This window comes from Scyliorhinus torazame, chromosome 1 (genome assembly GCF_047496885.1).
Source record: "Scyliorhinus torazame isolate Kashiwa2021f chromosome 1, sScyTor2.1, whole genome shotgun sequence".
In the NCBI taxonomy this organism is placed as follows: Eukaryota; Metazoa; Chordata; class Chondrichthyes; order Carcharhiniformes; family Scyliorhinidae; genus Scyliorhinus; species Scyliorhinus torazame.
Window position 1 is genome coordinate 401812076 of NC_092707.1, and position 27945 is coordinate 401840020.

Below are 27945 nucleotides of genomic sequence, written 5' to 3' on the forward strand. Positions count from 1 at the left end.
ATTAAGTAGTGGCGCTGGGACTGAATCGCGAGTATTCTACGTGACGGACGCGGTGCCAGTCCCAGAGCGATTCAGGCCCTGTTAATGGGCCAGCACCGACGCCACATCAAACTCGGGCAATTCCAATGCATGCCGACCCTCATCCCAGCCAAGATGATAACACTGGTTGTGCTGGAGCACGCCCATTCCGTTGATGGGAGAGTGAGGGCCAGAGTACAGCTAGGGGGGTGGGCTGAGGGGGGCACCCGTACGACCCATAGCGCTTAGTTCCCAGTGGGCAATCAGCAGCGTGCACAGCCACATGGAAGCCTTGCAAGCTTTGGCAATGGCGGTCCATGCCCGCCCACCCTGACCCCACAGTCCACCTCGTAGCCCATAGCCCTCTCCCCACAATCCCCCTGCTACTCCCCGCCCTGGCAGATGCCCCCCCCCCACACGGGCAGAGGCACAACTGCCAGCACACTATAGCGATGTTGTACATTGTTTGTACCCCCTTGCACACCCTCAGCAGCCACGGTGCCTGTTACCGATTTGAAATACTACTAGTGAACCTCGCCATCAGTAATTCCTTCTGGTGGAGTCAGAGCATCGTGGAAGGCCCGGAAAATGTCGGGTCAGGCCCGTTAAGGCTATGCCAACGGTCTTTATTGTACAATTTGCATTCCACGTGGCACGCGGCGTAGAATGCATTCCTGCCGCTTTGAATGGCCGGAGCATGGCATTCTATTTGGCGCCGTCACTAACCTCAATTTTCAGTGGTCACCGAATTCTCTACCCATTGCAATTCCCAATTCCTGCATCGGCCGATGGAGAATCACGCCCCTTGTCTTACTGAACTCCGGTTTCCACATGAAACTTTCAAAAAGACGCATTTTCAAATCTTCTTTTAAACAATGCTCCCTCTCAGCACCTTTCATAAAGGCTTCGCTTTCACGTTTTAAACCTCTCTCTTCAGGATTTCTTTTGTCTTTGAAGGCTTTCACATAAACTCTGAGATCTAGCCACCAATTTTCACCATTGTCTTCCAAACTGTATTAAAATCTCCCAAACCTGTGAATCACTTCAGATATTATTCTGGCATCTCAGTCTTCTTCTCAGCTCTGCCTGTCTTTATTGAACAGTTCTCTGTTCTAGTACCTTTAACCTCAGGCTTCTTTGAAACTTCTCTTTATTTCTTTAGTTTCCTGAACAAATTCTCTTCCAATCTCGGCACTTATTTTCTTAACCATTACTCCATGGTATAGTTTTCTTCTACCAAAGCTGAGAGAGATGTCCCCTCTCTAGCCTTCTAAACCAATTGCCCTGGCTTCCAGTTAAGCCAAACCCAAAAAATGTTTCTACCTTAAAAGAGCTTGCCAGAAAACAACTTAATGCTTCTGCCATAGTTTTTATTTATTCTTCACATCGTAACTTCTCTAAGCACAGTTTGAATTGAAACCAAAACCGCCACACATAGAAACGCCTTTGTCCAGCAGGAATCTAACTATAGGTTTACCCTCTCTTACATAGAAATACTAAATTAAACCCAGTTAAAACCATACTTTATTTCTAATGTTTACCGTACAAACATAAATCCCATAAAAGACTACCTTTGTTTTCCTGACACATGAAGGATTATTCATTATTATTGACATTATAGATTATTGTACTGAGAACTCTTTGCTCTGTTACTGACCCTATTACTTGCAACGGCGCTTCAATTTATAAACTTCTATCTTCTCTTTTAATGCGTAGGTTGGAATTCAGCAGCCCATGTTGGTCACTGTAACCGCAGAGGGACAAGGACTGGCCATTTTCCAGGTATGTAACTTCATCACCTGCGTGTAGATGAATGAGAGTCTTCATCATTGAAACATAAGAACATAAAAACTAGGAGCAGGAGTAGGCCATCTGGCCCCTCGAGCCTGCTCCACCATTCAATGAGATCATGGCTGATCTTTTGTGGACTATGCTCCACTTTCCGGCCCGAAACCTACCATATCCTGCAGGGATTTGACATGGTGGGCGCTGAGAGATTGGATCTGCTGGTCGGGGCATCTAAAACACGGGGTCACAGTCTCAGGATCGTGGAGGGGAGGGGGATCATTTAGGACGGAGATGAGGTAAAGTTTCTTCATTCAGAGGGTTGTGAATCCTTGGAATTCTCCATGCCGGAGGGGTAGGGATGCTCCATCGTTGAATAAATTTCAGGCTGGGATAGGCAGATCTTTAGTCTCTTGGGGAATGAAGAGATATGGGGAGTGGGCGGGAAAATGGGGTTGGGCCATGTTCGATGGGTCTTAAAGTCCATTCCTGCTCCTATTTTTTATGTTCTGGTGCTCAGTTTTTCTGTTGCCGTGTGATAAATGGTGGCCGGCTTCTGCAGGGACCACACATTAAGGAATGATGTCAAGGCATTGAATGGATTGCAGAGAGATTTTCCAAAATACCAGGAATATGAGGGATCAATTATGTGGAGAGACCTGGAATTGTTCTGCTTTGAGAAGAGAAGCTCAAGGAGGGATTTTATATGGTATTTAGAAAGGCATTTTCATAGAATTTTAGTGCAGAAGGAGGCCATTCGGCCCATCGAGTCGACACCAACCCTCTGAACGAGCACTACACCAAGGCTCAATCCCACATCCTGGGCGGGATTCTCCGACCCCCTGCCGGGTCGGAGAATCGCTGGGGGACGACGTGAATCCCACCCCCGCCAGCCGGCGGATTCTCCGGCGCCGAAAATTCGGCGGGGGCGGGAATCTCGCCGTGCCAGTCGGCGGGCCCCCCCCCCCGGCGATTCTCCGGGCCTGTGCCATGGGAGCACTCTTTTCCTTCGCGGAGGTTATGGCCGAGGCGGAAGTGACCCCCCTGCACATGCGCGGGGATGACGTCAGAGGCCGCCGACCCTCCCGCGCATGCGCGGACTTCCACCGGCCGGCCAAGTCCCTTCGGTCCCGGCTGGCGTAGCGCCAAAGGCCTTTCCCGGCGGCGCGCCAACCCTCCAGCGTGGGACTAGCCCCTCAAGGTGAGGGCTTGGCCCCTAAAGGTGCGGAGAAATCCGAACCTTTGGGGCGGCCCTACGCCGAAGTGGTTCCCACCACTCCATCCCGCTGGGACCCCCCGCCCCGCCGGGTAGGGGAGAATCCTGGCCCCTATCTCTGTCACCCCATAACCCCACCTAAACATTTGGACACGACGGCAATTTAGCACGGCCAATCCACCTAACCCGCACATCTTTGGACTGTGGGAGGAAACCGGAGCACCCGGAGAAAACCCACGCAGACACGGGGAGAATGTACAAACTCCACACAGGCAGTCACCCAAAGCCAGAATTGAACCCGGATCCCCGGAGCTGTGAGGCGGTGGGACTGAATAACTCCACCACAGAAATGCAACAGGGATGATGGGCTGATCGGTCTGCTGTGCAGTGTGATTCTCCGATCTTAAGGCTGTTCTTGTAGCTAAAAGCTCTTCTGTTCAACAACGACAATGCAGCAGCTTATATTTAATAGCGTCTTTAACATAATGAGACACCTCAAAGCACTCACAGGACCATTATAAAACAGAGTATGACACCGAAGCATATGCACCAGATGAACAAAAGCTCGTGCAAGAGGTCAGTTTTAAGGAGCATCTTTAAGGGGGAACATGGGTGTAGAGAGGAAGGGAGGATTAGGCTGGCAATTCCAGAGATAGGGGCCTAAGTCTCTGAATTTCTGGAGTCATTGGGAATGCACAAGAGGCAAGAATAATAAGAGTGCAGATATCTTGAAGGGTTGTGGGATGGAGAAGATTGCAGAGATAGTGAGGGGTGGGGTGTGATGAGGATGCGCAACGCCATGGAGGGATTCGACAACCCGGTTTAGCATGTTGAAATCAAGGGGCGGGATTCTCCGGCTGTGCCTGCCCGGCCACTGGAAATTCCCGTCCGACGTCAATGTACCCTTACAGGTCCACATCCAGCCCGTGGCGTTCCTACGGTGGGCGGGGCAGAAGAATCCAACCCAAGATGTTGCTTGATCGGGAGCCAATGCAGGAGAGTGAACAAAGGGGTAATGGGGGTGAATGGAACTTGCTGCAAGTTAAGACACAAACAGCAGAGTTTTGGATGACGTCAAGTCATCCTGATGAGAGACAATGGGATAGCAGCCAGGAATGCATTGGAATAGGCGAGTCCGAAGGTAACACAGTGAAGAGGGACCTCCTCCAAACTGTGCAAAGGCATACGCATTGCCAATCAGACATTGTTCCATTGGATCGTGATAATTTATGGACTGAACCTTTTATTTGTCTCTCTCCGGATTAAACTTTTCATTGTACAATTCTATAATTTAGGACATTGAAATTCCTCCTGTAATGAAAAGCAGGAGGGTGATTGTCGTTCTGCTTTCTGAGCCACTACCAGAAACAAATTCTCTGAAGTCCACGGGGTTCAAGGCTGCCGCTTTTGTTAGCGAGACGCCTACAAAGGAATTTTTCACTTTTCACATATGAATGCAACCTAACCTGAATAACAACTCTGATCGCACTGCCCGAAAGAACAGTGGGAGCACATTCTATACTCACAAAGCACAACTGCATCAGTACTTGATGCAGAAAACATTTCTGGTGGGCGGGGGGTGGGAAGTGGTGGGAGACAAATTGGGCAGCCCAAAGACCTGACCCAAGCACAGTGGGCTGAATGGCCTCCTTCTCTGCTGTCAGATTTTATGATGCCAAATGGTTTTGTCATCAAGCAGCCAATCACAGAGTGGGTGAATACAGGGTGAATACAGCGTTAACATCAATGCGCCTCGCAAATTGAAAATGGGCTGAATGGCCTACTGTTGAACCCGCGCTGCTGACCTTGTTCTGCATTACAAGCCAGCTGTTTAGCCCACTGTGCTAAACCAGCTACATACCATAGGACAGACGTGCATCTGTGTGCATCTCTGTTTCCATGAGTGCTGATGACACAAGGCTCATAGATCAAATAAATTGTAGACGTTTAGAATGCAGATCGAGAGGGCGGCAGGGTAGCACAGTGGTCAGCACAGTTGCTTCACAGCGCCACGGCCCTGGGTTTAATTCACGGCTTGGGTCACTGCCTGTGCGGAGTCTGCACGTTCTCCCTGTGTCTGCGTGGGTTTCCTCCGGGTGCTCCGGTTTCCTCCCACAATCCGAAGATGTGCAGGTTAGGTGGATTGGCCATGCTAAATTGCCTGTAGTGTTCAAAGAGGTTAGGCGGGGTTGTGGGGATAGGGTGGAGGTGTGGGCTCAGGAGGGTTGGTCCTTCCGGTGCGGATTCGATGAGCCAAAAATGGCCTCCTTCTGCACTGTAAATTCTGTGTCTACGTCTATCAGAAGAAACGAGAGTGAAGATTGAAGTGGATGGTGTCACACTGGAACAATTAGATACGTTTGTCTACTTAGGGTGAATGGTAGCAGAAGATAGTCGATGTGAGGCTGAAATTAGAAAAAAGGATAGGGATCGACAGAAGTGATTTTGTGAAAAGGAGGGTGTGATAACAACAAGAAAAGTCAAACTTGTCACAAGGAAAAATCTGAGATGCAGCATTCTATTCACTCTTCTGTCTGCCTCAGAGAAGGGAAAATAAATAAAGGCCTGTGGAAGAATCACACAGAATCACAGAATAGTGTAGCACAGAAGAGGCCCTTCGGCCCATCGAGTCTGCACCAATAGAGGCTTTTGAAATGTGGATGTTGAGACCTATGCTAAAGATTACATCTAATAATAGCGATAATCGCTTATTGTCACAAGTAGGCTTCAACCAAGTTACTGTGGAAAGCCCCTAGTCGCCAAATTCCGGCGCCTGTTCGGGGAGGCTGGTACGGGAATTGAACCCGCGCTGCTGACCTTATTCTGCATTACAAGCCAGCTGTTTAGCCCACTGTGCTAAACCAGCTACATACCATAGGACAGATTGGGAGGTGCTTGAAATTAAGGGAGCAGAAAATACTGTAAGAAGTGACATCCAGAAAAGTCAATGTCAGTTATTTCAGCCAATTAATCAGAGCTGAAAAGCACGACGGGCAGCACGTTAGCACAGTGGTTAGCACTGTTGCTTCACGGTTCCATGGACCCAGGTTCCATTCCCGGCTTGGGTCACTGTCTGTGCGGAGTTTGCATGTTCTCCCCGTGTCTGCGTGGGTTTCCTCCGGGTGTTCCAGTTTCCTCCCACAAGTCCCGAAAGATGTGCTTGTTAGGTAATTTGGAAATTCTGAACAGGTGCCGGCCCGTGGCGACTAGGGGATTTTCACAGTAACTTCATTGCAGTGTTAATGTAAGCCTACTTGTGACAATAAAGATTATTATAAAGATTATTATTATAAAAAGCCATAGAGATCTCTTCTAGAGGGCAACGTGGAAGGCAGCAGAGAGGGGGGGGGGTCAACCTAGGCAAAGTTGGATGACTGACCTCACAGAGCGGTTGAAGACGAGATGCAGCGGATGTGAGAGGATGGTGCAAAACAGATGAGTGAGATGTAACCTGAGAGCCGACCTCCTGATAAGGGTAACTACAAACAGGGCAGGATTGCCAAAATTACTGCAGCTCTTCGATGAGTTTTGTGAACAAGTCATAGCATCCGAAACCTATTTCCTGCTGCCATGAGATTTCTTGTCGTTGAACCAGCTTGTTGCTTTTTTATCCCACAAAATACATGGGGAGACCTCCCGGTGTTTTGAATATCCCAGCTGTCTTATTCAAACGGAAACAAGGCCTGCAGAACCTGAGGAACCACAACATAATAATAATATAATAATATTTTATTGTCACAAGTATGAAGTTACTATGAAAAGCATCTGTATCATGCCAGAAATTAGGTGAGAAACACTCTCCCAAATCTGTTATCAGAGGCACGGCAGTCAACTAACTGCACAGCATTGTATCAGGACATGTTTGCTGCATACTTCTGGCATTAAATTGCCGTTAAGCTCTTTTTGTGTACAGTGAATGTTAGAGAGAGAAACCAAAAACCATTCTGAGACATTGCAATCATTTTGATCTTTATGGAAGGAACTTGCATTTCTAACGCCAAGATGGTCCAAGGCACTTTACAGCCAATGGGTGTAGACGTATTGGTAATGTAGCAAATGTTACATTTTCGCACAATTGTACACAATACGGTCTAGCTGAAAATTGTGTAAATGGTATGGGAACTGTGACAAAACAAACGCAGATTACTGCAGATGCTGGAAACCACAAATAAAAAAGACCACAAAATGGTGGCCATGTTCTGGCATAACTGCGGAGAGAGAAACAGAGTTAATGTTTCAGGGCGATAACCTTTCATCAGGACGGGGAAAAGTTTAACCGATTTGAAACAGGCACAGAGACGGGGAAAGTAGGGGGGTGGGGACGAAAAAACCAAAAGGGAAAGTCCCTGATAGGGTGGAAGACACGGGGGGGGCGTTTCAATTACAAAAGGGGCTGGTCGTGGGACAAATAAAGGAAGGAAAGAAAGATGGGTATAGAAGAGGTGTGAATGGCAACAGCAGAAGCATCTTCGGTAGCTGCTGTCTAAAATGAAATGCAAGCAGTGGTTAGGAACTGAAATTGTTGAGCTCAATGTTAAATCCGGAATTGAAAAATTAGGTGCTATTCTTTGAGCTTCCACTGGACTCTGATAGAAATATTGACGAAGCCAAGGATAATGAGATCAGTGTTGGGAGATGGACAGAGATTTGAGTCAACACCAGCCCGAAACTTCAGATTGCACTGGCAAGCTGAATGGAGATGTTCAGGAAAGTGATTACTCAATCTGTCGTTGGACCCGCCAGTGTAAATGGAGACAGTATAGTGAACAGCAAAAACAGCTCATTAAATTTGAAAGAAGTACACGTGGACCGTAACATTTGTTCGAACAAATAGGAAGTGGCTGAGTTCAACTGGGAGAATAATATGGATTTTATTTCTTTGGATAATAAAATGCTGGATTTTATTTCTCCAGTTTAATATTCTCTTCAATCTGCAAAGTAAAGTTGCATCGACGAGGCTTCAATCTGTGGAGTCACAGGAGGTGTTTGATTTGGATGTTGATGTTTTGGATCATAAGGATGACCTGAATCACCTGACGCTGCATATCTGTACCAGGTAACCATCGCTCGGAGTTTTTCAATTCATTCTTTCATCCTTAGGATCGTTGCCAAGACAATGAATGAACTAATTGCTGGTTAGTCACCCTCGTGTTATTTGGTGATTTATCACATGGCTGTTGGTGGGAGCTTGCTGTGAGCAAATTGGTTCCTTTCAATATAACAGTGACCACACTTCAAAAGTACTTAATTTATTGCCCATCCCTCATTGCTGAGAAGATGTGTCCACTTTGTGGGAGAATCTAGAACGAGCGAGGACAATTTAAAAATAAAGGGTCTCCTATTTAAGGTGGAGCTGAGGAGGACTTCCCTCTCTTGGAGGGTTGTTGGCATTTGTACTTCTCCCTCCCAGCAGACAGCGAAGGCTGGGTCATTGAATATATGGATGATTTTTGGAGTGAGAGCAGACAAGAAAACAGAGTTGAGGCCACAAGCAGATCAGCTCGATGTCTGAATAGAATCATTGAATTCCTCCAGTGCTGAAGGAGGCCATTCGGCCCATCGAGTCTGCACCGACTGTCTGAAAGAGCACCCTACCTAGACCCACTCGCCGCCACCCCGTAAAGACACCTAAGCTCGGGACACTAAGGGGCAATTTAGCATGGCCAGTCCAACTAACCTGGATATCTTTGGACTTGTGGGAGGAAACCGGAGCAACCGGAGGAAACCCACGCAGACACGGGGAGAACGTGCAGAGTCCGCACAATCACCCGAGGCCGGAATTGAACCCGGGTCCTTGGCGCTGTGAGGCAGCAGTGTCAAACACTGTGCCATCCCTGCTCCAGATAGCTAATCCTGCTCCTAATTTTCAATGTTTTTATGTCTTCTTCTGTCTAGAATAAGTGAGTAACTTGGATGGTCACCCTCCACCTGCCATTCTACCCAATTACATTACCCTACCTGACCCTTAACCCAGTTACCTCACTCATCCTACCCTCTTGCCTTACTCACTCTACCCACTGACCCATCCAGCTGTCTTACACCTTTACCTTACACACCCTACCCCTCACCTTACCTTATCCACCCTGCCCGCTTAACCCCATCCCTCACCCACCCGTACCCATTTACCCTATGCACTCTCCATACCTTCCCAAAGAAGCTTTGGGGCATCAAGCGCTTTTCTTACTTGGATGTGGCATCGAGTGCCGTTATAAGAGCACTTGACATCTACACTCTTCCCTCAGTCTACATTTTGTTGTCCGATCGTGGTCAGAAGTAGGGGTTCCGATCCAGATAGGAAGATCTGGGCCATTATTTCCCACGAGTTAACTCATCTCAGTCGGGGCAGTACTAAATATACCTGAGCCAAACCAGCTCTGGGGTCGTGCTCCCGGTCGCCACCCAGTGTCCCTGACTGGAATTGCTGATTTGCAGGAGCTGGGAAGTTTAGGTAAAATCTCAATCGCCAGATTGGATTTGGATGGATTTCAGAAGGAGGAATTGGCTGACAGGAGAGTGGAATAACACTGGGATATTTTTAAAAAAGGAGACAATAAAGGTACAGACTAAAGCCATTCCATTTTCTTTAAACAAAAGGACATTATTCATCATTTCAGGAAGTTTGTTGGGGCTGGTTTAGCACACTGGGCTACATCGCTGGCTTTTAAAGCAGACTGAGGCAGGCCAGCAGCATGGTTCAATTCCCGTACCAGCCTCCCTGAACAGGCACCGGAATGTGGCAACTAGGGGCTTTTCACAGTAACTTCATTTGAAGCTTACTTGTGACAATAAGTGATTTTCATTCATTTCATTCTAAGGTTAAACAATTAGAATGGAAGAAGAAAGTCAGTGAAGATTATGTGGAATTATTAGCACAAAGGAGTCCATTCAGCCCAACCAGCTCATGGTGGTTTTATGCTCCGCGTGACCCTCCTACCACCCCTTGCTTCAGCATATCCTTCAATTCTTTTCTCCCTCCCTTTACTTAGCTTCCCCTTAACTCCTTCGATACTATTCACGTCGGTTACTCCTTATGGTCGTGAGTTCCACGTTCTCAATCACCTTCTGGGTTGAAAAGGTTTCTCCTGAATTCCCTATTTGATTTAATAGTGAATATCTAATATTTATGTCTCTGCTCTCCCCTGACAGACAGGACCACCTTCTCACAGCCTATCGGAATGAGCTCTGTCAGTATTTGTAATGAATGAAAACCTGCAGCAGAATGGGAAAGAAAGTGAAGGAGGTTAATGATAGGAATACCGAATGATAGCAAAGGGGAAGTACATGGGAGAAGAATTAATAGGAACATGATAAGGAACAATAAAATGTTTTACAAGGATATCAGTGCAAGGGCCTCCTAAGCAGAGAGAACCATCAGTTTCTCTGTGACAATGAAAAATTGGCAGTGTTGAGTGCTTCACCTCGTGCATCAACAAAATGTCAGGGACAATGACTAAGGCCCAGGGCCCAGCTGAATGTTGCAAGAGGGACACAGAGGGAAGTTGGCTCTTTGATGAACATATCTTGTGATTTATCAACTGAGGCGTTTCCCCAACTACTGCTCCTTCCTGAGTTTAGCAAGTGGCTGTACACGCACAACCAAATGTTTGAGGGTTTGCTGATTAACCGGCAAGCTCCACCACACACTGGTGAGACTCCTTGCGTTGCGACAGACGATGGATCTCCTGCCGCTCTCCTTCACCACTCTGTTTATCTGAGGAACAACAAAATAAAAGCGGTAGATATCCCTGCGAGTACACCACTTCTAAATATTGCTGAATGTTGCCGAAGCTTTTCATTTTACATTCACCAGGACAAATGCAAGAAGGGCAAATTTCAAATGCTCGCAACAATTTACACGACAACAAAGAAGGGCACTGATTGGCTGGCAAGTCAACTCTGATTGGCCAAGACATTGCCATAGAGAAACCATCAGGGAAATATAGCCTCCCCAAGCCTCTGGGTATTTCAAAGAAAGGAACAAGGCTTGATCATATTCCTTTTGTTTGCAGGGAATACGTCCTTTAATGTCAATGCATGTTTCTCCGAGCAAGCATAAATGAGCCACATTGTGACCTTGTTGTTACTTCTAAAGCACTTCATTGGCTATAAAGGTTTGGGCTGTCCCGAGGTTGTATAATGCACTACGGTGGTCCATTGATTAGAATTTGGATTTCACTGCCACAACTCTAAGTTTAATTCGTGGTCCAGCTTATTGATACCTTTTTTTGGACATGAAGGAGATCAAGAAGTATGAGTCGGGTTGGAAAGGGGATTTGCAGTAGAAGATCGGCCATCATCTTATTAAATGTTGGCTTGAGGGGCTAGGTGGCCTACTCCAGCTCCCACTTCTCATATTTTTATAAGAAAAGCAAAATGCTGCAGATGCTTCTGAAATAAAACAGAAAATGCTGGAAAGTCTCAGCAGGTCTGGCAGCATCTGTGGAGAGAGAAACAGTTTGTGTTTCACTTCACTGGAGGAACAGCACCTCATCTTCCGATTAGGCACTTAACAGCCCTTTGGACTTTTAATATTGACTTCAACAACTTCAGGCCATGGACTCCCTCCTACATTTTGATATTTTATATTTTTCCCTAATTCCCTCTCCATTGGGCGACTGGTATCTTATTTTGTTTTTGCTGAGTGCTCACCCCAGTTCTGCTACAAACACGTTCTTCCATGGCGCTATTAGCACCTTCTTTAGTCTTTAACACTATCATTAACACTCCCTTTGCCGTGTCTTCATGGCACCTTTATCAAATCTCTCCAGAGCTCCCACCTACCCCTGACCTCATATTTATATGCTCCTATATTAAAGTAAAGCCTCTTTTTCTTTTAAAAGTTCCTGTCCGGACATATAATGCATTCCAGTTATGTCCTGTTGCATCTATGCCTACACAAAACCCACTTTATTTATAATGAGTTAATGCTAGCATGAAAATCAGCACTCCCATGAATACAGTACAACTTTGTTACATCCTCATGAAAAGATGAATGATCCAAACTCTACCTTATAGTCATTTGGCCGTCATTTGTTGCAAAACTATTGAACTGCATTTTCATAGAATTCATAGAATTTACAGTGCAGAAGGAGGCCATTCGGCCCATCGAATCTGCACCGGCTCTTGGAAAGAGCACCTTACCCAAGATCAACACCTCCACCCTATCCCCATAACCCAGTAACCCCACCCAACACTAAGGGCAATTTTGGACACTAAGGGCAATTTATCATGGCCAATCCACCTAACCTGCACATCTTTGGACTGTGGGAGGAAACCGGAGCACCCGGAGGGAACCCACGCACACACGGGGAGGATGTGCAGTCTCCGCACAAACAGTGACCCAAGCCAGAATCGAACCTGGGACCCTGGAGCTGTGAAGCAATTGTGCTATCCACAATGCTACCGTGCTGCCTCAACCTTCATTTCAGGTTTTCTACCTTCATTCTGTTGCTCAATGCCATTCCAATTGAATGTAGTGATGATTTCATCGACATTAACTATATGTTTAACCCAACAATACATTTTGACATCAATTATTACTGTCAGTTCAAGAACTGCAGTAATATTTATATTCAACTCTGTGTCATAGGACATCGGAACAGCTTCATCCCCACAGCTTCTAGACTCCTCAACGACTCCCCCTCAGACTGCTCTGTTCCCTGTAAGAACACTATTCACAACGCCCTATGCTGCTCTTGCTCATGTATTTGCTTTGTTTGGCCCCTTGTTCCGCACTGTAACCAATCACTATTTCTCAATGTACTATTTGTCAATGTTCTCTGTTGATTATTCTTTTTGTCTACGATGTACGTACTGTGTACATTCCCTTGGCCACAGAAAAATACTTTTCACTGTACTTCGGTACATGTGACAATAAATCAAACAATCAATCAAATCAAGCCAGTAATTGTCAGTTTGTTCTGGATTTGGAAATAAATACGAAGGAAAATATCCAACTCCAATCCCATCCCATACTCTTTGAGGGAGTGACAGTGAATATCGGCAAATAGCACTCATATAATCATAGAATCCCTACAGTGCAGAGGTAGGCCATTTGGCCCATCGAGCCTGCACCAACCCTCCGAAAGAGCACCCTGCCAAGGCCGAAAGAGCACCCTGCCAAGGCCCACTCCCCCGCCCGATCCCCACCTAACCTGCACATCTTTGGATACTAAGGGGCAATTTAGCATGACCAAAACACAGGGAGAACGTGCAGACTCCGTACAGACAGTGATCCAAGCCGGGAATTGAACCCGGATCCCCAGTGCGGTGAGTGCTAACCACTGTGCCACCATGCTGCACAGCTTTGAAAGATGATGGCTGGATGAGCAACGCCTAATTTTGCTCGTGAACGGGAAGGAGAAAGGTGCAATGCACTTAATTCATCACAAGAGTGAGTTTTGTATTGCCTCTGTTGCTCAAGGTACCGAGGTGAGGAAAATAGTTCGAGCACAGGAATGGTCCTGATGGAAGTTGGAATGCTGAGTGGCTTTGTCCTGGAGATGGATGGTGTCCAGACCAACAACCTCATCAAAAAAGTAGAGTTTGAAGCTGGGAAAGTTTGCGTGTATTTTGACTCGGTGAGTTGGAGAACCATTCATGGGCATCAGCGGTACCTTTCTTTAGTGACTTCAATGTTTAAGAAAGGATTTTCCTGTGTCGATTTAGGAGTGAATGTGTGTAAAGTGCATCCACAAAGAAGCATCATTTGGTCTTTTTGCTTTCCAGTTGAACGAGACGGAGGTTTGTATAACTATCCCAGTTATAAGGGATTCCAAAGTCGCTAATGCGCAGGATGCTGTGGTGAGCGTGTTTGAGTATTATGAGCCAGGTGAGATGTTTATTTATTTTGCTTGTTTTTGGGTGTGGTTGTGGGTCTATGGCCTGAATGGAGAGGATTGAGTAATTTCCCCAACCTAGCTGGAGTCTGCAATGAGTGACTGGGATCGTTTTTATGATGTAACTATCCTCCACTGACTGGTGAAATAATTCTGCTGCCTTTGAGAAGCTCTTTATAATAGATTAACCTGTTTAAGTATCGACCTGAAACATGCACTCAAACAAACAAAACAAAGAACAAAGAAATGTACAGCACAGGAACAGGCCCTTCGGCCCTCCAAGCCCGTGCCGACCATACTGCCCGACTAAACTACAATCTTCTACACTTCCTGGGTCCGTATCCTTCTATTCCCATCCTATTCATATATTTGTCAAGATGCCCCTTAAATGTCCCTATCGTCCCTGCCTCCACTACCTCCTCCGGTAGTGAGTTCCAGGCACCCACTACCCTCTGCGTAAAAAACTTGCCTCGTACATCTACTCTAAACTTTGCCCCTCTCACCTTAAACCTATGCCCCCTAGTAATTGACCCCTCTACCCTGGGGAAAAGCCTCTGACTATCCACTCTGTCTATGCCCCTCATAATTTTGTATACCTCTATCAGGTCGCCCCTCAACCTCCTTCGTTCCAGTGAGAACAAACCGAGTTTATTCAATCGCTCCTCATAGCTTATGCCCTCCATACCAGGCAACATTCTGGTAAATCTCTTCTGCACCCTCTCTAAAGCCTCCACATCCTTCTGGTAGTGTGGCGACCAGAATTGAACACTATACTCCAAGTGTGGCCTAACTAAGGTTCTATACAGCTGCAACATGACTTGCCAATTCTTATACTCAATGCCCCGGCCAATGAAGGCAAGCATGCCGTATGCCTTCTTGACTACCTTCTCCACCTGTGTAGCCCCTTTCAGTGATCTGTGGACCTGTACTCCTAGATCTCTTTGACTTTCAATACTCTTGAGGGTTCTACCATTCACTGTATATTCCCTACCTGCATTAGCCCTTCCAAAATGCATTACCTCACATTTGTCCAGGTTAAACTCCATCTGCCATCTCTCCGCCCAAGTCTCCAGACAATCTAAATCCTGCTGTATCCTCAGACAGTCCTCATCGCTATCCGCAATTCCACCAACCTTTGTGTCGTCTGCAAACTTACTAATCAGACCAGTTACATTTTCCTCCAAATCATTTATATATACTACAAAGAGCAAAGGTCCCAGCACTGATCCCTGTGGAACACCACTGGTCACAGCCCTCCAATTAGAAAAGCATCCCTCCATTGCTACCCTCTGCCTTCTATGGCCTAGCCAGTTCTGTATCCACCTTGCCAGTTCACCCCTGATCCCGTGTGACTTCACCTTTTGTACTAGTTCTTCTCTATTCTTCTCTCCGGAGATGCCTGACCTGCTGAGTATTTCCAGCATTTTCAGTTTGTCTTTCAATATTGGCAGTGCATAGACTATGTTTGCTGTTTGCAATCCATTCCCGTCTTCAATTTAATGGCGGTCACAGTGGTGTTCATACTCACTCCATATATTGGTCCAGTTCCAGTTTTAAAGATTTTTCTCTCCCTTTTTGCAAATGTTATACCCCATACCTGTTGATATCTTTCTCCGGCTCCAGCATAGATCCCAAGGCTGAACTGCACTCTGTGGTGATATGCATGTCCCCAGTAATGTCCATGTATATAGTTGTTGATACGACCTCCAACCAGCAGGTGGTGATAGAGATCCATCATGTGACTCGAGATATCCGGTAGTTGGTAGTAAGCCGTACTAGAGGATAGTCGCACCAGAAGTAACTCCAGGAGAATTCACTGAATTTGCTGATTCATTACCATTTGTATCATAGTTTGTTACTTATCTTTCCCCGTGTTCATTTTGTTAATAAACTATCTTACTAGTTAAAGAACTAGATGCTCTGTGTGCACCTGGGCTGTTTAGCACAGGGCTAAATCATTGGCTTTGAAAGCAGACCAAGGCAGGCCAGCAGCACGGTTCAATTCCCGTATCAGCCTCCCCGAACAGTCGCCGGAATGTGGCGACTAGGGGCTTTTCACAGTAACTTCATTTGAAGCCTACTTGTGACAATAAGCGATTTTCATATATTACGGCCACAACACAGAACATAACACATTCCATTGAGATGGAGCGACCTGAAATGGGATACAAATTGCATTTGTTTAGATGGAGACTCGAAATAATCATAGAATCATAGAATTTACAGTGCAGAAGGAGGCCATTCGGCCCATCGAGTCTGCACCGGCTCTCTGGAAGAGCACCCTACCCAAGACCACACCTCCACCCTAGCCCCATAACCCAGTAACCCCAGCCAACACTAAGGGCAATTTTGGACACTAAGGGCAATTTAGCATGGCCAATCCACCGAACCTGCACATCTTTGGATTGTGGGAGGAAACCGGAGCACCCGGAGGAAACCCACGCAGACACGGGGAGGATGTGCAGATTCCGCACAGACAGAGACCCAAGCTGGGAATCGAACCTGGGACCCTGGAGCCGTGAAGCAATTGTGCTAACCACCATGCTACCTTGCTGCCCACTAATAGTCTTCATAACACCAAGAAACTCCGTGTTGGCGCTGTGTATATTTATTGTCCTGTGGTTCTCCACACAGGGACTGAGGGCTATTTGGAAGAGAAAGTGCCCCATCCTGCTTCCTTTCCTTAGAGTCTGGCCAAGTCATAAAGTAATTGTGACCAATGATGTCAGTAACCCACCTGACCTCTGCATTTGCTATTCTGTAGTCTGCCACCAGGGCAAGCAGGAGTAGGGCGCCAGCAATAAATTGCCCACAGAAGTTTTATTCAGAATGGGTGAAAGGTTAAAACCCAAAGGTCAATTATCCTCGGCCCTCCCCGCACATATACACCCTCATATTTCCCGAACATGGGTGCTCGAATGACCAAAATGTGCTGCATCTTCCAATACCAATTGTGTCCTAGAAAGCTCGACCACTGGCTGCAGAGCTGGCAAGAAGCCTTCAGAGGGCCCTCAGGTATTAAGTACCAATCGGGCAGTCACGGCAGTGAGCCTTCCACAGGATCAGGGCCCTTGGAGCAGGGAGTGGCTGGCCACCAAGAGCTTGCCAGCCAATCAGAGGCTGGCAGTTCTTTTACCATCAGCGTGGCCGGGGAGGCAATGGCTGCTACCAGAAGGACACCCACCAGAGGCCCAGGATTGCAGAGTGACCCACGTCAGTGGTAAGTGGTGATGGGAGGGGGCAGCAGAATGCAGGAGGGGCATTGGCAGGAAGGACAGGGGGTGGTTCTCAGCAGGTCCTCCACCTCCCGATGCCAGCTCGCTCGATCAGGCCTTGAACACCTTTGAACAAGAGATCCCCGCCCCCCACTTCGCCACCCCTCCCCAGGAAATCACAAGCACAGGTTTGGATGTTACCTGTGTGACAGCAGGCCCGCCTGCCACTGGGCTCATACCAGCTGCGGTGGGAAGAGGCCCTTAATTGGGCATTAAATGCTACTTCAGGCTGGCAGCAGAGTGGGAAACCCATCCACGGGTCGAAGTGGAGGCAGGATGGCGTTGGGGTCCCCACTGCTGCCCTCCTGCCCATCAAATACTGCCACCCACTGAGAAACTCCCAGCAGAGGAGGGAATAAAGTACTGCCTGAGGTGGGGAAAATCTCCGCTCGTGGAGAGCTTTGGCAATCATATGTTCACAATTGCTGTTCCACCCAAAGAACACTCACCACTTGTTAAATTACTTCAATACTTATATGTTACCTTTGGGTGAGGTCCAGTTGTGGGGGTTTTGATTCTCCAAATTGCTCTCTCGATAGGAACTAATAAGGGCATTTAAGATAATAATTAGTTGAAAAAGCAACTCAACCTTCACGCTGTAACATTTTTAATTCACCTCAGAATCTGGGGCGGGAATCTCCACTCCCGCGCCGAAATGTCCACGCCGTCGAGGTTCACGACGGCGCGAAACGGCCCCGATCCCGAACGAATCAGGCCCCGACAATGGGCTAGGATCGGGGCCGCGTCACTTACACGCGCCAGGCCTTGTCGCCGCGTAAAAGCGTCGCCGCATAGATGACGCGGCCGGCGCCGCATAACTGCCGTCACCCGTGCAAGCGCGGGTTGGCCGGCGCCAATCCGCGCATGCGTGGTTGCCGTCCTCTCTAAGTCTGCCCCTCAAGAAGATGGTGGACGGATCTTGTGGGGCCGCGGAAGGAAGGAGGTCCTCCTTCAGAGAGGACGGCCCGACGATCGGTGGGCACCGATCGCGGGCCACCCCACATTTGAGGTACCCCCCGGTGCAGGATCCCCCCTCGCCCCCCCCGCAGGCCGCCTCCCCAGCGTTCGCGCGCTGCTCCCGTCGGCAGCGACCAGGTGTGGACGGCACCGGGGGGGAACCCGCCGTTTTGGCCTGGCCGCTCGGCCCATCCGGCCCTGAGAATTACGGGGGTGCCGGAGAATCGCCATTTTGGGTGTCTCCGGCGATTCTCCGGCCTGCAGCCCGCGGAACTCAACCGGGCCGTTCCCGCCGCTTGGGAGAATCGTGGGAGGCATCGGACCGGCGTCCCGGGAAATTTTGGCGGTCCAGCCGATTCTCCCAACCGGCGCGGGAGTGGAGAATCTCGCCCGTAGACTTTGCTGGCAAAGCCATCACTTATTGTCCATGCCTAGGTGCCCTTGTGAAGAAGATGTGCTGCCTCCTCTGTACGGTGAAGCTGCTGACATGGTGCTGTTAGGTAGGGAGGTCCAGCACTTTGACCAAGTGATGCAGAAGGAAGATGAGAGGCATGTTAAGTTTGAGGTGGTGTGTTTGATTTGGAGGTGTTGTGGTGGACTTCTATGAACTTACCACAGGAAACCCGGGTACAGATTACAATAATTTATTCATGGGGAGCACTGTCTTAGAGACCACTAATAAATCAAGGGTGGCACTGTGGCATGCAGGGCAGCATGGTGGCACTGCTGCCTCACAGCACCAGGGACACAGGCTCAATTCCGGCCTTGGGTGATTGTGTGGAGTTTGCACATTCTCCCAGTGTCTGCGTGGGTTTCCTCCGGGTGCTCCGGTTTCCTCCCACAAGTCCAATGATGTGCAGGTTAGGTGGGGTTACAGGGACAGGGCGGGCGAGTGGGCCTAGGTAGGTGCTCTCTCAGAGAGTCGGTGCAAACTCGATGGGCCGAATGGCCTCCACTTGCACTGTAGGGATTTGATGATTCTGCAACACTCTAATACAACACTCTCAGCTCTAAGTCACAGATACACGGTTAATCAGTCCTCAGAACATTGTTCATTTTTGACCTTGTCTGCATGGGTTTATTATTAAACCTTCACCTAGAAGCAGGGCCGTTAACTTCTCCTAGCCACAGACTACCTGCTCTTCCAACTATAAGCGTCCTTGCTGGCGAGTCCTGCTGACCTCAGATCCTTAGGGTGTGTAAAGCTCTCTGGGATATAATAATAATCGCTTATTATCACAAGTAGGCTTCAATGAAGTTACTGTGAAAAGCCCCTAGTCGCCACATTCCGACACCTGTTCGGGGAGGCTGGTGCGGGAATTGAACCCACGCTGATGGTATTGTTCTGCATTGCAAGCCAGCTATTTAGCCCACTGTGCTAAACCAGCTCCCAATAATAATTTTTTATTGTCACAAGTATGAAGTTACTGTGAAAAGCCCCTAGTCGCCACATCCCGGCGACTGTTCGGGTAAGCTGGTACGGGAATTGAACCTGCGCTGCTGGCCTTGCTCTGCATCACAAACCAGCTGTCTAGCCCGCTGATCTAAACCAGCCCTTATAAGCATTTGACCAGCATATACTGGTGTGTTAGCTTCAATCCCCCTTTTATTAAATCTAATCCATTCCCCTAACAGAGGGAATCCCAGGACTGCTGATATTCTCGTTGGGCTAAAATAGATTTTTGAAAATGTATTTCAGTGCAAATGATTGTCATATTTTGCTTTAAACGCAGGGAGTAGGACAGTGAGGACGTACAACTCGAAAGTGATGTCTGTCACAGACTCCTGCACCTTCTGTGGCTTTAACTGCAGTCTCTGTCGCTCAAACTTTGGTGATGTACAAGTCCAGTCTGCAGCTCTGCCAACTCTCGGAGACCCAATTCCACTCGTGCTGTGCCTCCTTAGTATTTATCTGAGTTTGTCTTAATTGCACAGGCGTCATTGACTGCAAAATCTCTCGCTGTCTGGGTGAAATAATTATTCCTTTGATTGGAGTTGGGGGAGAAAGGCCAGCATTTGTATCCGGGCTTTATAAACCTCTGTAATCTAGTAAAGTGCTTTCTGTAAACTCTTGTTCATGATTTTCTAATGTCCTTGCGTTGTATGCTAGTGAGTGTTAAAGGGGTAACTTCTTGTGAATGCTTTTGTTCTTAACCCCCTCGTCGCAGCTGGTATCGCTTAACCTCTATGTGCCAAAGTTCCAGATTTCGGAGAAAGTGAGACAGTCCAATATTCAGAATTTACAACCGCTCATTGAGTTATAGTTGGGTTGAAACCACTGGGAGAATGCTTGGATCGATCGGCTTGCTTTGTTTTCCTCTTTTCGAAAGCGAGTGATGTTCCCGGTATTTCGTTCCTGGCCCCTTTCCTGGATTTGCTTTGTGTCGTGCCTTTTTCTTTTCCACAAGCAAGCTCTGATTCGCAAAGGGATTAAAGAAAATGAAACAAATTGCAAGAATCTTTAATTCGCCGCTGGGTAAATTGTAATTATCTATTGCTGGCAAGGTGGGGGGTATTCATAATAAATAAGAATTAAATCAGATTTCCACTCTTGGGTCTTGGCAGTTCTTTATCAAATGTTTACAAATAAGGGGCTGGTTTAGCACAGGGCTAAAGAGCTGGCTTTGAAAGCAGACTAAGGCAGGCCAGCAGCACAGTTCAATTCCCGTAACCGCCTCCCCGAACAGGTGCCGGAATGTGGCGACTAGGGGCTTTTCACAGTAACTTCATTTGAAGCCTACTTGTGATAATAAGCGATTTTCATTTCATTTCATTTCAAACAGCTGCTGCAGACATTGTCTCAGTAAAACGGTCTTAAAACCGCCTCCATTATTCAGGCATCTGCTTAATCGGGGGCTCACACTGATTTTGTATCGTCCCAGACTAGTTTTCCGTGTGTTACATGTTGACAGAAATGCACAATGAGGAGCGTGTCACCCATAGTTAATCCAAGGCGAGGGGCACAGTGCAGGAAGTTAACCCACAACCGACAGGTGTATAACTGATGGAATAAGCACAGTGGGGATTGCAGTGTTACAAGTTGTAGAATCTTAGACTACAAACGGAGGCCATTCTGCCCATCATCCCTGTGCCCGCATCATCCACGTAATCCCACTCACTCCTAATTTGCCCCCATTTGAGGGGAGGCGTTGGCATAGTGGTATTGTCGCTGGACTCGTAATCCAGAGACCCAGGATGATGATCTGGAGGCCCGGGTTCAAATTCCGCCATGGCAGGTGATGCAATTTCAACTCAGTACAATATCTGGAATTAAAAAGTTTAATGAATGTCACGAAAACACTGTTGATTGTCGGAAAAATCTGGTTCACTCATGTCCTTTGGGGAAGGAAATCTGCCCACCTTTAGGGGGTCTGGCCTACATGTGACTCCAGATCCACAGCAATGCGGTTGACTCTTAACTGCCGACTCAAGGGCAATTAGGGATGGACAATAAATGCTGGCCGAGCCTGCGATGCCCACATCCCATGAATGAATAAAATAAAACAACTTTCAGAATATAAATCCAATTTCACAGTTATTAGTCCATCTCCTTCCACTGCCCTTTCAGACACTGCATTCCAGACCATAACAGGCAATCATAGAAAATAGGAGGAGGCCATTCATCCCTTTGAAATTGCACTGCCATTCAACATGATCATGGCTGATCCTTTAACAGAACGCCTCACTCTCCCCATACCCCTTGCTGCCTTTTGAGTCTAGAAATCTATCTAGTTCCTTCTTAAATATATTCAGTGACTTGGCCTCCATGTCCTTCTGCGGTAAAGAATTCCACTGGTACAAACATGGTACAAACATACATACATACTGATGGACAGATCAACGGACCAATCAACACACACACAACACCACAGCCAATCACAGGCAAGAGCATACACACTACAAAACAGGGAACATGACACTTCCTGGGCATTCCAGCAGGAGACAGCTCAGGGCACAGAGCTCACAGCAAGCCACTCAGACATCCACCATGTGCTGAGTGCCACTCCAAGATATTATTAGGAATAGGTCCACAGATTCTAGGGTTATGATCGAACCTCAGTAACCAGTTTACCACTGTAATTAAATGTTAGTAATAAAACTGAGTTGTACCATTCGCAACCGTGTTGGTTTGTCTGTGTAGCAGAGCACCCAACACATCACCTATCTCAGTCCTAAATGTCATACCCCGTATCCTGAGTCTGTGACCCCTTGTTGTAGACCACCCACCCCCCAGCCCCCCCGCCCCCCCCCCCCCCCCCCCCCCCCCCCCAGGCAGAGAAAACAACATCCCTGCGTCCAGTTTCTCCAGCCCTGTCAGAATTGTATACATTTCAATGAGATCCCCTCTCATTCTTCTAAACTCCAGTGAATATAGGTCCAGGCGGCCCAATCTTTCCTCCACTACAATCCTACCATCCGAGAAATCAGTCTGGCGAACCTTTGTTGTACTCGCTCTGTGGTAAGTATATTATTTCCCAGATATGGAGACCAAAACTGCGCACACTACTCCAGATGCGGTCTCACCAGAGCCCTGTACAGCTGCACTAAGACACCCTTGCTCCTGTACTCAAGCCCTCTTGCAATGAAGACCAGCAGCCACTTGCCTTCCTTACTGCTTGCTGTACCAACAACCCACTCGATAAAATAAACTGTCCCCACTTTCCTCCTCCCGTTCTTTGTCAGAACAGGTCCAATATTGCCAGGCTATTGTTTCAGGTTGGTTAATTGGTGGTTTGCTTTTAAATGAATCACGACCCCTTGGGCTAGTGTGCGGTCAATGCCAGCCCCACCTGGCCTGGAGTCGCATCACCAAGTGAAATGAGACGTTCTTTAAAAATGCCTGAGGACCTTGGCTGAGTCCAATAAACTGAAATCACCAGGTACTGACTACCTAATACCTCATACCCAACCTCCCTCCCACCTTTCCAACTCACACCGCTCTATATACACACACACAGAAACGCACAGACATACACACACACACACAACACAGAGGGAAAGGGTTATGGAGACGGAAGAAAAATTATGCTAAAGTAAAAAGGATAAAAGACCTCCGATGCACTCATATACATAGATACATAGAACATACAGTGCAGAAGGAGGACGTCCGGCCCATCGAGTCTGCACCGACCCACTTAAGCCCTCACTTCCACCCTATCCCCTTAACCCAGTAACCCCACCCAGCACTAAGGGCAATTTTGGTCACGAAGGGCAATTTATCATGGCCAATCCACCTAACCTGCACATCTTTGGACTGCGGGGGGAAACCGGAGCACCCGGAGGAAACCCACGCACACACGGGGAGAACGTGCAGACTCCGCACAGAAATGACCCAGTGGGGAATCGAACCTGGGACCCTGGCGCTCTGAAGCCACAGTGCTAGCCACATGTGCTACCGTGTTGCCGTACTGTGCTGCCATACTTCTGTTGAAGTATTTCAGGAGTTCAAGCTTTTGCTTTGATGCTTCTTCCTTCTAAGTTTGAGAGGGTTTTCTCTGGCACAGCTGCCTACTTTATTTGTAGATTCAAGATACTTTCAACCACAAAGTAAAGATGTGCCTGGTTTTAGAACAATAAAGCAGCCATCTACATCGGCAGAGCCAGTTGCTTCAGCATTCAAGGTCTAATCACTTCTGCCCAGCTCTCTGAGAAGCATCCTGCAGGAACCAAGCACTGACTGTTGACAGCCAGAACACCGTCCCTGGCCAACCCGCAGGTTTCCAGCCAGCCAATCAAGCCAACTTCCCCGAAGCTGGTCCTTAAGATTCCTTCAGTGCCGATGAGTCTGTTTCCTCCTCGCCAAAATACTTGGAACACTTTGTACTGACTGGCAGGTTGCCTCAGCTGAAGGCCACTGCTTAAAGGTGCCTTCCCATTATGAGCCCATGGACTAAAAATAATAAAATAAAATAAAATAAATGAGAACAAAGAGAAATAAAACGGAAGGACTCAGAGTGTGACGAATACTGGGACAGTGAGTACATTTAAGGAGGAGTTCGACAGATTTTTAATTGTCAATGGGTTGAAGGGTTCTGGAGAACGGGCAGGACGGTAGAGTTAAGGCCAGGATGAGATCAGCCATGATCGCATTGAACGGTGGAGCGGGTTCGAGAGGCTATATTCCTGCTCCTGATTCATGTACTCTAAGAAAGAACTACTCTGGTTGATTTCACCATCCAGCTCTTGGTCTGCAGCACTGTAGGTAACAGCATCCCAAGCACAAATATTGGTGTTCATGATCAACAAGGGGATTCCTTGATTAATATGAAGATCAGGGAGTTACGGGGAGAAGGCAGGAGAATGGGGATGAGGAACATATCAGACATGATCGAATGGTGGGGCAGACACAATGGGCAAAATGGCCTAATCCTGTTCCTAAATCTCATGAAATCATGAATTTATAACTCTTAACAAATGCAAGGCTGAAGTTTAATTACTTGTCTACAGTAGGAGAATGGGCCATCGTGTAAAGCTCAGAAGTAGCAGATTATCCATGACCTAGACGAACTACATGCAAAGGGATGGATTTACCTTCCTCGTTCCATGAGATTATTTGATCTATTAGTTAGGTCTTTCCAGCTTTGCCAGCAGAGAGCTGTGTCTGGTATTTTTCCCCATTCAATCCCAGGATGTGAGCATTGCTGGCCATGCTTATTGCCTATCTCTAGCTGCCCTTGAGAAGATGGTGATGATATGTCTTCTCCTGAGCTGTTGACATCGATGGAAAATAAATACCATGTAGGCCACACAAGTAGCTGGAAATGTCCCTATGTTAACTCCCCCCACACCCCACCCCACAGAATCGCACAGCACATTTATTATTTGAGAGGAGGAAGAATTTCTTCTCCACGAGCATTAAGAATCTCGGAACTCTTTATCTGTGGATACTCACTCATCAAATCCATTTTCTTACGCGGGAAGGTTGAGCAGCTTGGACCTATACTCATCGGAGTTTAAAAGAATGAGAGGTGATCTGACTGAAAGCGAGAAGATTCTGAGGGGGTGTTGCTAACTTTTGCCTTAGTTTAATTGCTCTGTTTTATCACCTTTGCTCTTGAGTCGCCAGGTATCTTTATGATACCGCCACGTGGTTCAAGTCCGAGTAATGATCAATAACCCAATACACCGATTAGTAAGATTTAAATCAAAGCACATTTATTATACACAGTAATCGCTACTCATGTACAAATTCTACGTCTAAGCTACTTCTACGGCTAACAGGCCAATACTTAACTTGGAACTGGCCCACCAGGTCAGGGAAACAAATGGCCTTTCGTTCGGGTTCTGAGCCTGCGGGATTCGAAGTTGGTACAGATTGGTAGCTAGGAGCGCCTATCTCGTAGCGAGCGTTGAAGTAAGACTTACTGGATATTGGCGGCGGCTGAACCGGTCACTGTCAAGGGTTGGTTCGCGTTGCTGAGTGACCCGGTCAAGAACAACGATTTGAACTTGGAGCTTAATTTTTATAGTCCCCAGGGGCTTCCCGCCTTTCGGGGCGGACCCTGTACCTGGTTCCAAGTGATTGGACTTTGTCCCAATCACTTGGTTCGATTTTCTCCAATGCGGGAGCGGTTCCCTGATCGATGGGCGGTCCTGAGGTGGTCGTTCACCTCCTTTTGTGTAGGCTCCTGCTGGCACCGAAGAGTCTGGTTTTGCTTTGTGTGTCTAAATGTTGCTCATTGTTCCCGGGGATTGCTTATTAGTATGCAGATGGCTGGTGTTTTGTTATGCTGATGGTTGCTGGTATCGATCTTGTCTGGCCTTTCCAGAGGTAAATACACACTCAACCTGCAGCTGCTCGTTTGTGTCCTGTTGGCTGACTTTCCCATCAGCCTTTGCCGTTCGCCATTTTAAATCGGGAGTTAGCCATTTTAAGTGGCTGCAGGGGTTTGACAGGGTAGATACTGAGAGGATGACTGCCCTCATGGGGGAATCTAGAAGTAGGGAGCACAGTTTCAAAACAAGGGGTCTCCATGTAAAGACGAGATGAGGGGGAATTCCTTCCCTCAGAAGGTTGTTAGTGTTGAGAATTTTCTCCTCACCCAAACAGCGGAAGCGGGGCCATTGAATATATTATAAGCTGAGTTGGGGAGGATTTTCGATTGACCAAGGAAGTCAATGGATGTTGGGGGGGGAGACAAGACAGTGTAGTCGAGGCCACAATCAGATCAGCCCTGATCTAATTGAATGGTGGAGCAGCTTCAATAGGCCAAATAGCTTACTCCTGCTCCTATTTCTTATGTTTTTATACAAGATAGAGATTGACAGATATTTGGAAACTAACAGAATCGGGGGACATGGGGAGAGGGAGAAGAGATTAGGGGTGGCAAGTGGTTAGCACTGCTGTCTCACAGCGCCAGGGTTCAATTTGACCTTGGGTCACTGTCTGTGTGGAGTTTGCATTTCCTCCCTATGTCTGCGTGGGTTTCCTCTGGGTGCTCCGGTTTCCTCCCGCAGTCCAAAGATGTGCTGGTTAGGTGAGGTTGACCATGATAAATTGCCCCTTAAGAGTAACCCACCTTTCTTCGTCTCTGCCCATATAATGACATTAGTTACCGAAGTTTTTTGTCTTGTACTAATCAGGACAAATGCAAGAATAGCAAATTTCAAACAATCACATCAATTTATATTACAGCAGGGTGCTAATTGATTGACAAGACAATGTTGATTGACAAAGACATTGCCTTGGAGAAAACAACATGAAAATGATTCTGTGACTTTACTGTTCCCAAGTTTGGGGGATCTTGATGATATCATCTATATGAGAATGAACCATTGCTCCAACACCATACTGTGAAGCATCGTAGGCAAGTTGTAACGGTAACTCAGGGTTGAAAGGTACCAACATTTCCGATTTTGTTTTGCGATTCGTTTGCAGTTTGATATGCTTCTTCGCATTCTGGTGTCCATTGCCGTGCCTGTTTTGGACACCAGAACAATGTTTGTAAGGGTTGCAATAGGGTTGCCAGATTCCAGATGAATTTTCCATAGTGGTTGATTAACCCTTGGAAAGACATACGTTGAGTGATATTAGTTGGTCTTGGAGCCTCCATAATGTCTTCCATTTTTTAGGCCCTTTGTGCAGACCTTTACAATTAATTACATGTCACAGATATTGTATAGATGCCTGGAAGAAATCACATTTATCTTTCCTGACACCAAGCCTGTGCATTTGAAATTGTTTCAGTGTAGCTTCTAAGTGTGAGAAATGTTCTTGCTCATTTATGCCAGTGTCAGCCAGGTAACACTATATATCAGCCAGGTAACACTGTACCCTATAAGCTACTAAGGATCTGTCGTGGTCGCTGTTCTGAAGGCTGGGTAGTTTGCTGGCTAGTTTGCCATGGCAGGGTTGTGTGGTATCATGGTCACTGTTCTGAAGGCTGGGTAGTTTGCTGCGCTGTTCTGAAGGCTGGGTAGTTTGCTGGCTAGTTTGCCATGGCAGAGTTGTGTGGTGTCGTGGTCACTGTTCTGAAGGCTGGGTAGTTTGCTGCGCTGTTCTGAAGGCTGGGTAGTTTGCTGGCTAGTTTGCCATGGCAGGGTTGTGTGGTATCATGGTCACTGTTCTGAAAGCTGGGTAGTTTGCTGCGCTGTTCTGAAGGCTGGGTAGTTTGCTGGCTAGTTTGCCATGGCAGAGTTGTGTGGTGTCGTGGTCACTGTTCTGAAGGCTGGGTAGTTTGCTGCGCTGTTCTGAAGGCTGGGTAGTTTGCTGGCTAGTTTGCCATGGCAGAGTTGTGTGGTATCATGGTCACTGTTCTGAAAGCTGGGTAGTTTGCTGCGCTGTTCTGAAGGCTGGGTAGTTTGCTGGCTAGTTTGCCATGGCAGAGTTGTGTGGTGTCGTGGTCACTGTTCTGAA

At 47.4% G+C, this 27945-nt stretch overlaps 1 protein-coding gene across 1 annotated transcript in view; it reads left to right on the top strand.

The window, feature by feature from the left end:
• cd109 (CD109 molecule) overlaps positions 1-20631 on the top strand; it is a 130046-nt gene extending 109415 nt beyond the window's left edge. Inside the window, exons 29-33 of the mRNA XM_072514017.1 lie at positions 1735-1800; positions 7933-8075; positions 13443-13599; positions 13748-13850; positions 19823-20631. Of these exons, the coding sequence (XP_072370118.1) occupies positions 1735-1800; positions 7933-8075; positions 13443-13599; positions 13748-13850; positions 19823-20016 (663 nt within the window). The 3' untranslated portion in view covers positions 20017-20631. The remainder of the gene's footprint in view (positions 1-1734; positions 1801-7932; positions 8076-13442; positions 13600-13747; positions 13851-19822) is intronic.
• Positions 20632-27945: the final 7314 nt, after the last annotated feature.